The 12,334-nt window shown below is 31.6% G+C and overlaps 1 protein-coding gene across 1 annotated transcript in view; it reads left to right on the top strand.

Moving 5' to 3' along the window:
- The first annotated feature begins 6,919 nt into the window (after positions 1–6,919).
- Positions 6,920–12,334, top strand: part of LOC111696693 (uncharacterized) — a 10,250-nt gene continuing 4,835 nt past the window's right edge. Inside the window, exons 1-5 of the mRNA XM_023466394.1 lie at positions 6,920–6,995; positions 7,502–7,630; positions 8,617–9,120; positions 9,724–9,792; positions 11,432–11,522. Coding sequence (XP_023322162.1) covers positions 6,934–6,995; positions 7,502–7,630; positions 8,617–9,120; positions 9,724–9,792; positions 11,432–11,522 — 855 coding nt within the window. The 5' untranslated portion in view covers positions 6,920–6,933. The remainder of the gene's footprint in view (positions 6,996–7,501; positions 7,631–8,616; positions 9,121–9,723; positions 9,793–11,431; positions 11,523–12,334) is intronic.

Raw genomic sequence — 12,334 nt, 5'->3', positions numbered from 1 at the left:
AACTTCTTTTGGATTCATTTGAGACATATTAAACTTTTTAAAGATCTGTAAATTCTGAGTTTGAGTGCAAATTCGACGTTTAAAACTCCTGATTTGGGGGTGGATACGCTTTCAGAATTAGTTTTTAAAACTATTAATTAACGACGACATAAAATGTAAAAATATTCTACAATTTTTTTTTATGATAAATAAAACCTAAATATAAAGACTTCACCACGTAATGGATAAATCAATGTTTTCGGAGTACTAAACACAGAAATTAAAATTGTTTCCCCCCATTTTTACCAAAATACGTAATCTTTCAAATAAGAAATATTCGATTTATCGAAACTTCTGCTGCTGCTTCTTTTTTGTCCAAATATTTACGTATGATGTATCTTTCATTGAATCTCATAAAACTTTCAGCAATTGCGTACATTGCTAAAAATAAGAACAAAAAGGATTAGTAAAGTTTAGAAAAATCCAAAATCAACTAAAAAACCCTTTAAGTTAAAATTTTTTTTTTTATAAAATTGGGGACAATGTTATGGATTTCTTTATTAGAAACAATGAAGGAAAAAAATTGAGTCTTTGTCACAAATCGAACATTCAATAAATCCCTATATTTTTTCAAGCTGATGGTTAAAACCTTTGAAATTTCAAACTTAGAAATCATAGTTTGACACAATTTTAACTAGCTTAGAGCAAGCAGTATACAGTACACTAAATGAATCAGCCCCTACTAAGGAAATTCTAGGTAAGACATTGGGTTGCAAAGTTTTATGAATTAGAAAATTAGAGTTTGGGACAAAGATTCAATTCCTGAACTGATTTAAGAAATTTTTAAAAAGAAAACGATAATGTTTTTTCCTCATTTCTTTAGTTCTTAGGTATATAAGGTACAGTGGACAAATGGGCCTGCAGCTTTCATATTGAAACTAGCTAAATTGCCTGGCTTGGCCCAGGTTACTCGTATTAATCCCGCCGTTTACCCGCGCTTAGTCTATAATCATAATTTTAGCAGAGCCTGTGTTTACATGGAATTAAAGAAAAATCAAAATTATTTACCCTATCTTACCTCCAGGGTACCCCTGGATGTCTAAACAAGCGTTGTGGCTATATTTCTTACACAAGTTTTAATATGCTTTTGTCAAAAATTAAACACTACTTTTTTCGCAGTTAATAACCTTAAAAAGTTATTAATAATTTGTATCCAATTTATTTTTAATTACGGATATCAATTTTTCTTAAGACATAAATAATTATTATAAATTATTCATCAATCAAGAAATAACAAATTGATTTTCAGGTAAAGATATTATTGTAAGTATTGACGTCTTAAGATTTACAAGAATTCCCATTGTTTGAAGTGTAAATTGAATTAAATAAACATAAACTTAAACTATTTTCTTTATCATGATTATTCTACAAAAGTGACTTGAGCACGCACCCCTGACCCTTCAGTAAAAGTAAATTCAACCTGAAGTCTGACCGCGTCAACCTTGTTGCACCGGCTAGTCCTCTTGAGTTAGATGAAGGTTTCAGGGCTAGCTTATTGTAAATCGGAAATTGCTATCTTATGAACACATTAACAGTAATTTTCTGCGCGGAACTTTTAAAGACGACATCAATCTCACGTATGTTTTACACCATATTCAAGGTTTATAAATTTTCAGCGAAAGGATTTTATCTCGGTTGAATTTAATTTTAAAAGTGTGATGAAGGGTCACTTAAAAATACGCTTACAGTCTCTTTCACTATAGTTTCAGTAGAAGTATATATTTCAATTTACTGATAGGTGCACCAATTAAAAGATTCATAACTCTAATTGGATAATGAGATAGATAGAAAGATTGATGATACCGCAATACTATTCTATTGGTTCAGAATAGACAACAAACACACGACTGAACCCTGATTGGATCAGGCGCTAATGGACTCGGCATACAGGAGTGCTTTAAAAACTAATAATTTGTTGATTGCCTTTATCTCCAAAATTGAAACCAAACTAAAATATATTGTGATAAAAATATTAAATATTGATCTATGAATATTTTCTTCGAAACCAATCTAAAAAAAAAATTTTTAAATAAAAAATTCTTAATATTGTTTAAAAAATATTATTATTGCAGCAGTGGACTAGTGAAGTAAAACTGGAGGACACTGATTCATAAACTAATAAGAACCCTAACTATAAAACAGGGATCAACACTCCTCACTTAAACAAACATCAAAAAATCTACAAAAAAAATTCAAATATTTTAAAAACTTTTTTATTGAACAGCATTTTTTTTTCTGAATTAAGCTTGATGATCAGACTGGAAGGAATCAGTTTTTTGGCACCAGTAAAGCTTTATCACTTTAGACTTCAGAGGTTATTTTAAAAGTAAAAACGTACGTTATTACCATCAAAGAACTTCTTAAATTGAAATTATCACAGTGGCAATGCTTTTTACGTTACTTCTCTGAGTGTTGCTTAACCCTTTAAAGGCGGGGGTCTGAATCTATGCCCCCCCCCCACGAGGACTTAACGGTTCTGTCAAAATTTCAGAAAGCAGTGACTTTCGATCACAATTTGACCCATTATACATTAATTTTTAGCCTTTTTTAAATACTTTTTTGTAGGCAAATATATTTTGAATGAAAAAGTATAGAATAAAAAAAACTGTAAGTTTAAAGATTGTTGAAGTATAGACCAAGACACGTTTGATTTCAAATAAAAGAAACCAAATGCTTCTCACTCTAGTCAGTCCGGGGTGCCCCCTCCCCCAGATAAAAAGCCGTAGAAAAAAACCTTGTAACTTTAATATTCTATATACTGCAAGGGAGGTTTAAAAACGAATATAGATTTCATAAATTCATTTTCTTCAATTATTTCTAAGATCCGAATATTAAAATAAATTGAATTAATAAATACAAAGATTAAATAAAATAGCAGTAAATTAGAAAGCAACATTTGTAAAAATAATAAAATAAATATATATATATATTTGTATGATGTACCATTAAGCTATAAATTCCTCTTCTCATCATTAATCGCCTCCTACCTCCTATCACTCCCCTCCTCCACCTCCTTCTTAACAGGCACCTGAACAGTTTTATCAAAAATGCGTCAAAATCCTTGTTTCAGCTTTTAGCTGTAATTTGCTCTATTTTTAGATTTCAAGTTATCATTGTTTAGTGAAAAAGAATATTTTGATAAAACTAAACCCAGCATTTTTTTCAATTAAGAATAATAAATCAATCAAATGATAATCCCGGCCCCACCAATTACTCCAGGGCAATAAATAACTCACATCCAATATTTTTGCGACCAAGAATTGATAGTTTTCCGTTAATCATAAACATGGATTTAGTCAAAGAGAATATACATATATTAGAGTGGAATTTACTAGAAAAAAGTGCAAAACGGCCATTTTGTTGTACTGTTTCCATACGGCAGGTGCACTTCACATGTTTGTGCTATTTAACCTTTTGGGCCCTGGAACATCATTTTACAGAAAATCTAAAATTAATATTAGAAGAAAACCGAATTATGAAATAGGCTGGTTTCATAATTGATCAATGATCATTTCACATAGACCCTATGACTCTATGCCTTTTACTTTACAAACGATGATTTTCTGCTATAAATATAAATAAAATTACGTTTTTTAATCACCTAATTCATCTTATAAAGTTTATTTAACACCTTTAAAAAATTCGAAATTGAAGAACATATGGTATTAATGTACTCTACTGCATGTAATTTGTGAACATTCACATGATTTGTACACTTTGAACTCCCTTTTAGGCTGAAAGAGGCTGGCAAAATTCATAATGTGGGATTTTTTAAATTCCACTCTAATATATATTCTATTCTTTTTTGGATTTTACAACGTATATTCTGTTTTCTAAATTTGATAGTATAATATCTATTTTCTGCGACATGGACAGAAAGTAAATATTAATATGTTATAACCCTATCCAGATCAAATGGGCAATTATTTTCTAATGTATAGATAAGGGGTCCCCCCCCTCAACCCCTCATGATTTGAGATAGGGAAGTGTAATACATGTCCCTAGTCAAACATTTCATGGCTTCACGTACCTCTGCCTCTTTAGTAAAAGTAAATTCAACATGTATGTAGCATAAAGTCTGACCGCGTCAACCTTGTTGCATAGGCTAGTCCTATTGTTTGTCTGCTACATTAACCCAACCCAATGTCCTTGCAGTACAGTACAAACTGGGACCAGAAAGGTTGGCCCGGCTCGGAAATTCAAATGTACTACGACTGCCCGTGACTTGCTCATTAGAGAAATTTGTTTAGCTAAATTTGTTCACAACTATGAAGTTGAACAAGTGAAGAAGCTTGAGAATTCTAGTATAATAAGCCGTTCTTAAGTTTATACCAAAAAAAAGTGAAAGGGTCAAAAATAATCATTAGCTTGAAAATCAAATGATCCAAAAATCGTTTCTGTCGTTAATCCCCACTCTACAAATCTCCGGTGACTTAAAATTACGTCTAAGGTTCTTGTAAATAGAACATAAAACTATATCCACATCTATATATTTAGTTTGTCTGTTGTTTTTTATTCGATTTTTAGAATTTGGAAATCCACCAATGAAAACGGAAAAATATGCGAAATTTTCATTATTTCAAATGCAAACAAAAACGGTGTCATTTCGAAATTGGGATATAATAGGTTATATGGCATAATTATGTGAAGTACACCTGCAGTATGGAAACAGTGCAACAAAATGGCTGTTTTACACTTTTTTCTAGTAAATTCCCCTCTAATATATATTCTATTCTCTTTGACTTTATGATCTAATTTGAGTCGGCACTTGCGCTTTGTTATGTTTTTGACTTCTTCTAAACTGTTGTGCCCCTCTCTCCCATCATGCTATTGAACTTCTTCTAAACTTGGTTGACCTTTCTCCCATCATATTTTTGACCTTCTTCTAAATGGGGTTGCCCTCTCTCCCATCATATTTTTGACCTTCTTCCAAACGTGATTCCCCTCGCTCCCATCATGCTTTTGACCTTCTTCTAAACGTGGCTCCCCTCTCTCCCATCATGTTTTTGACCTTCTTCTAAACGTAGTTGCCCTCTCTCCCATCATGTTTTTGACCTTCTTCTAAACGGGGCTGCCCTCTCTCCCATCATATTTTTGACCTTCTTCTAAACGGGGCTGCCCTCTCTATCATCATGTTTTTGAACTTCTGCTGAACTGAATACCCAACTTTGCCTTCAAGTTTTAGAATAAAATTAAAGAAACTACCCCCCCCCCCCACTATGTGCCTTATCAATTTGTGATAATTTTCTCTTTGAGAAGTAACATCAACTATTGTTGCATAATATTCTTTCTTTTATTTGTTAACGTTTAAAGTGAGTGTTAACGTAAACCCTTTATGCAAAGATGGCAGCGCCAGATTCACATTCTTTATTTGATAAATAATGTGGAAGATATCGTTGGTTTCTAGGTTTACAAGTGTTTAGTATTGTGGTAGAAATGCACTCATGGAATCCAGATAAAATATTTCGTCCATTTTAAGTTCCTACCTCTTTTGAAAAAAAAATTCTAATAAAATTTAGAATATGTCATTGTCAATTGTAAATTAACATTCGTCATGAATTGACGCCTATATGAGTATATGAATTCTATCCTATGCGGTTCAAAGTCAACCCCCTCCCGATTTTGACTCATATTCCTCATTTACCACTCCAGATTCCAGACTAGAGCAGTTAGAATGCCTCTAGTTCTTCTAGGTTTCCAAGTTGGCTAATTTATCAATAAAGTTTTAACTGGTTGATAATAAATAATAAATAACTTGATAAAAAGTCTAATAATAGTAAATTTTGTCTCCCTGGATAAAGTTCTAATAAACANCATGACAAATGAAAAGTTGTGCACATACGGGAAAAAAATATACAAAATCTACGAACCAAAATACGAGTAATATTTAATTGATTGTCGTAGAGACGTCGTCTTTGTAAACACATTTTACATGTTTTAATACGAAAAACGTAAATTTCTTGCTAACTCAAATATCAAAAGTTTTCAGATTTTAGTACATAATAACGAACACATAATGACATTAAAATATAATAAATTTAAATGTTATTTCAAGTTTTGAAACATTTTATAGAAATTTATTTTACTGTAACAATCGTTTCATCTATAAGATGTGTGTGTACGTTGTTCATGGTTCGCTCCCTTCTTCTCATTTCTATGAAACACAACCTATTTCAGTTCTGATTAAAAATCTTATATAATTTCTAACACATCCATGTTTCTGAATTGTTAGCCATGTTAATTTCCCTCCTGAGTCAAAATTTTAAACTAATTAAAATTCCACATAAATTTTTTTTTCTTAGTTTGTTCTTTACATTTTTTAACTCCGTGACTTTGGAATAGTCATTCTTGAATCCTAAATATATTATTCACTTACTGTTACTGATTGCTACACACTTACTTATACTGTGCACTGTGTCCTTATAGCTTTTAGCGCAAACATACGTATAGACTCATCTTGCCAGGTTACATCTATTGCATAAAACGTGCACCTGGGTCGACACTACACTCTGTAGACGTAGTCCAGACTGGACAGTACGACTGAATGCAAAAAAAAGTCTATCATTACATAGGATGTCCCGGCTCGGATGCAACCTTTACAGTGGGGTGTGTACAGGATGTACAGACCACGCGAAAAACATTTCGTTTTTAGCATGAAAATTTATATTTTAGCCTTAGTTAAACACTATTTTTATATGCTCAAAATATTCGTGTTTCGAGTTATGCTCGATCGAATATAATTTGAAACACCCTGTATGTAATTCTTGATGATTAAAATCAGTTTCTCCATAGCTTCTCATATCCGAACCATGTAGATATTAATCTCTATCCTTGTCTTTATCCGGGTTGAAGAGGACATAGATAAAACCTTTCAGTTGTATTCTGCACCTAGGGATGGAAACTTTAATAATCTTCTCAACCCTCCTCTTCTCTGCCTATTCTACAAGTACAAAAGGGTAAAACATTTTTTTATTTATTTTAAATAAAGATAATATTATTATGTAATATATTTATTCACATTTAAATCTAAATATTTAATGTAACTTTGGTTAATAGCAATCAGTTATAGTTAATATTAACGATATTCACTGCATTCATAAAACAAGTGCATTTGGTTCCTTTTTGTTAAAGAAAAAGTAAATTGTTTGGTACTTTTCAACCTAATGCAGTTTTTAACAACAAAGTTTTAGAAAGCGAAGAGAAAATTTGTGGTTGGAAATATATTCCCTTTTATAACCTTAGACACTAATTTCAAGTAACCCATCATGTCCGATTCACAACAGTACCATTAAAAGCTTTTTCTGATCAAGTATGAATTGGAAAACTAATTATTTTCAACTGTGAATTTTTCTCCAAAGTGACTTACGCATGTTATACATACATGTCAAGGATGTCAAGTATAACATTTATTATGAAATACATTCGATATAATTTTTTTCAAGTTTGCATTATTGTTTTTAAGTGATGGTTTGGTTTTGGAAGAGTTTGCTGGTAAGAGAGCGAATGAAGTAGTTCTAAAATATACTGAAAACATGGAGAATAGGAAACTAGAAACTATCGATCAGCAAACTAATGATCAGGATGATGGAAGGTATACAAGGAGGGAGGGAGGCACATCACACCATTTTTTCGTCCGACCACACCTTTGTTTTCGTTCAGCATTGTTTAAATTTTTTTTTTTAGTCTTTAATAAAATAATAATATTCGAATTTTGAGCCACGTTATTTTGTTTAAAAGGAAGATTTCAAATATTTCATCTTGTTTTTTTAAAGAAGAACATCTTTTGAAGGTACAATAGGCATTAACAGGGGCGGATACAGGATTTAAGTGATGGGGGGCAAGATTTTTTAGGAACAAAAAAAATCATAATTAGGAAGAGATACTCGCGCTGTAGGCGAAAAAATTTTTTGACTGAAAAGACTAGAGAAGAGTCAAAATTAATGAATAAAGACTAAAAAACTAGATTTTTAACTTGTCACACATTATAGTTTATTAAGACAGATATTTTTCCTGTTTTGCACTAGGGTTTCTTTCCCTTAAGCATGCTATTGAGGAGCTATTCTGAAAATAGGAACAAAAAATTCCAAATTCAGGGGGGGGCGAATGTCCCCCCGCCCCCCACCCTGTATCCGCCCCTGGGTATTAACCAATTCATGGAAAATTTAATTTTTAAATCCCTCAAGCAAATCAGAACCGATGCAGCTATGGTTCCTACTATAAACATTTATTTTTAGTTGTATATTCTCAAACACCCATTCTCAATATAATTTAAAAGTTGCAGTTTTGGTTTTGTTTTTCCAAACAAAATGCATTTTAAACAAAACCAACCCGGACAAAAAAAGTCATAACTAAAGTTCATTATAAAAAGTCAAAAATCTATCGTGTTAAAAAACAACCTAGCTCTTCTTGTTAGTCGGTTCATTAATCCGCGCTGGGTCATGTGCGAGATGTCACAATAATTTGGATTTGATCGATTCAGCCATTTTGACGTAACACACAAAACCCAAATTAGTTTAAATGTCAATTTTGTGTGAATTGACTAAAATGATTGAAATTAATTTTTCCATTTTCAAACAGGCCGAGATATCCTGTAAAGCGCAGGAGCAGAAACCAAGATGGAGTTTTCAGACGAAAAATTCTTCCTCTTCAGCTCTCCAAGCTTATGAATGTTTCTGAAACCCTGAGTATTTCAGCGCCTAAAACTGAACAATATTTAGATTTAGACAACTCCAAAAATCCTAATTCGTCAAGAAGAATTAAGAAAGTGCAAATTAAGTCCAAAAAAATCCAAACTTCACGACTACCTACACAGAAAGAACTTAAGAGGTTTAAAGCGAAATATTTCAGTCCACCAACACACTATAAAGACTTTTTTTTAAAGAAAATCTTCGAATCTCCAAAAGAATCTAAAAAAATTCCCGAAATTTTTGAAAATGGCGGATCAACAGCTGATAAAGTTCCCGAACTGGCTAAAACTATAATGGCTGCGACCACAAAACAGCTGGATTTACCAGTAAATGATGAAATTACGCTAACTCGTGATGATATTGGTTCAGATAGCTTACTAGATAGTTTAAACAGGTAAATATTCATAAAGCTAGTTTTTCTTACTTTGCCTTTTTCTATCTTTTTAAATACACAGGAATTGAGTTTTTTCCACACACTGTGATTGTGTAATCCATCTTTGCAACGCAAATTCGTAGACCTTTAATATTTCAAACTATGAATTTTTTTAGTTTAAAAAGTCTTAAGTTTATAATTTCAAAGTTTAAAGCACAAGTTTCCAAAGATATTGTGAAAATGAGTTTTCTTTTTATTTGAAAACCCCGTGAAAAATGGAAGTATCATGTGTCACATTTTTTTAATGAGCAGGCCTTGAAAAATTGGTCTTGGGACATGTAATAGCCCAACCGCGGGTTTAAAAGGAAATCCCAACCTGATGAGAAATATTGGCTGTGATATTCTCACTTCTCTTCTTGTTGCATGCATCCAATTAAAACATTTGAAAATTTGCCTCAAACCCTTACCTTGTAACCATAATATCGTCATATATAAAATTCCAAACTATGAATTATGTTAGATTAAATAGTCAAAGTTTGAAATATCCACACGTAAAGAGATTAGAAGACTTTAGTTTTTTCTTATTTAGAATTCAATATTAGACAAAAAATAACGTATTTTTAGATCTATGTTGTTGAAGAATGGTGGAAGGGATAGGAGTAGTCGATTTCTTAGTTTGTTTACAGTTATCAGGTAAAAGATAGGGCTGGGTAGAATTAGGGAGCAGTTTTGAGAAACGTTTAAATATTGGAGGTATTTAGATTCATTATATTTAAATGTATTTAAATATTAAAAAATATTCAAATAGAACTTTTCGTATTTTAAAATCGCATTTTGATATTATTTTTGAATGCAGAAAATAAAGCGAATACGAAAAATTCCATTTTTTCATTTTGCTTAATCGTAATTAACATTTTATATTAAATATGATTGTTTTATTAAAATTATTCTTTAAATTACTTTTTTATAAATTCAACATTTAGAGAAGACTTCAGCTAGGAAACTTTATGAAAATACTTTTCAAATGTTTAACCCATTTCCAATTTTAATCCTCCTACGGGCTACAATCAAAAGTAAATGTTAAAGAAAATAAGGTAATCATCATTTATGCGTCAACATTTGTTTAGGTTACTCAACTACATCAATCGGATCGAAAATGTTGGAAAACATCAATTTTTATTTTGCACATGACACTTTTGCTTTCAGAAATGATATATCTTAAAATTACAATTACAAAAAACTGGCCGCGGAAAAACCTCCCTGAAAGCCTGGTCTATAAATGTTAATTATAAATCAAACATAATTAGTTATTATTGCAAAATCTATTTAAATATGCAAATTAAAAAGTTTATACTCAACAAAAACAAAAACAAAGGTCATGTTATAATGTAAACTTTTTGTTTAATTATCTACTAGCAGTTTGAATTGTTATTATAGCATTCAAATCCTTTGTTTATTTGCAAACATATTTAAACATATTTACAAGCGACCCTCTGTCTATATAGAGTGTAGTCAACGAGGTTATAGTGTCTAGAGTGATGATGTACGCTAATCCTGTACTAATTGTATAGGCCATGAACTATACCGAGGGCATACTGCATATTTGTTTATTATAAGTAGATTCTGGCCTAACCTATATTATATCATGATAAGTAAACAGTTGTAAGTGTACAGTACAGCTAACTGAGCACACAGGTAGGAAACAATATCATCCCCCCTAAGTGTAGTGCACCGATAAAAAAAAAAACAGTAGTGCACCGATTATAATCACTACCCGTTCTGCCTTCGACTGACATGCTTATCCTTATTTCTTTAACAGAAACGCTTGTAATTGTTTTATTTTAAAATTATTTTCATTTAAAAAATATAAATATTTAGTTACCAGTGGTTGCATAATATACAATTCTTCTTTTGAATTTTCAAACCCCAAGTCCGACAAATTCTAGATGTGTGAGAAATATAAGTTGTGTTTACACTTTACGCTTCATAGTGTCCAGTTGTTCGGCAATTTGAACACTATTTTAGAGACAAACACACAGAGTTCTCGGAAGTCAATGATCAGTCAAAGGTTAAAAGCTTACCATTGAAAATTTTGCAGGAAACTTGAAATTAAGCTAAAGTCCCAAGTTAGCCTTTTTTTTGCTTTGTTTTTGTAAAAATAATAAAATTATTCATCTAAAAGCTTAAAAATTATATTTCATATTATGCCAATTTTTTAGACATCAGATCAGATAATGTGAAATATAACAAAATCTGTATTGTAATTTTGGATATCGAAAGTCGTCTTCTACTGTATTAATATATCCGCCTCACACTGTATACAATATTTAAGGTTTAAAAATGAGATATGTTTGACCTCCGAGGCTACAAATGGAACCTGTTATACACAAACTGATTGTGAGGAAAAGGGCGGCGAACCCCAGGTAATAATACTAAATGTACTCTTACAGGTTTTCATGCAGTACTACATGGGCGTAACTAAGGGGCCCTCCTCTATCTCCAGGGGCGTAACTAGCGGGCCCTCCTCTATCTTTAGGGGCCTAACTAGGGGGTCCTCCTCTATCTTCAGGGTGTTAACTAGGGGGTCATCTTCTATCTCCAGGAGTAAAATGGCGTCACACACCACCTTTATAGATATTTTTTAAAAGAGACACAAAAAGATTTTTAAAGATAGTCAAATTGCGATGATTTCTTTTTGCTTAATGGAATTTGAGAATTTTTTTTAATACGACAAAAAATATTCTAGATACTCTTCACATAGCTTTGTTATTGGGGGCATAAATCTTGAGATAAAATCTTTAATTGTTCTTCATAATGAAAAGAAAATTATACTTTTCTTTGCAACTTGATTGAGGACATTTTTGATATGTGATTTAATAAAATTTGTATTTTGAAATATCAAACGTCTACTATACCAGATGGTTGCAAGGCCCATGTAAAAAGTACCAATCTAAAAATCAACTATCTCTATAAATTCTATTTCAATTGTGAAAATTTTCACAATTTCACAGTAACAAAAAAATTCGCGGATTTTAAAAAAAGAAAATTTTTTTTGTGGATTTTCAAAATTCAAATTGCAATGAATTTTGTTGGAGGCTAATTTTTGAAATTTTGATCATCCATAAGCCTTCCCTAGGGTCATTTGTGGTCCCACACACAATTTTAGCCCGATCGGTTTTGACGTGGTATTGGAAAAAAGCAGACACCCAGACAAGCATAGTATATATAATAAATA

This window comes from Eurytemora carolleeae, unplaced genomic scaffold (assembly GCF_000591075.1).
Source record: "Eurytemora carolleeae unplaced genomic scaffold, Eaff_2.0 scaffold225, whole genome shotgun sequence".
NCBI lineage: Eukaryota > Metazoa > Arthropoda > Copepoda > Calanoida > Temoridae > Eurytemora > Eurytemora carolleeae.
Note: the sequence above shows the minus strand (reverse complement) of the source record. Positions and strands in the feature narration are given on the sequence as shown.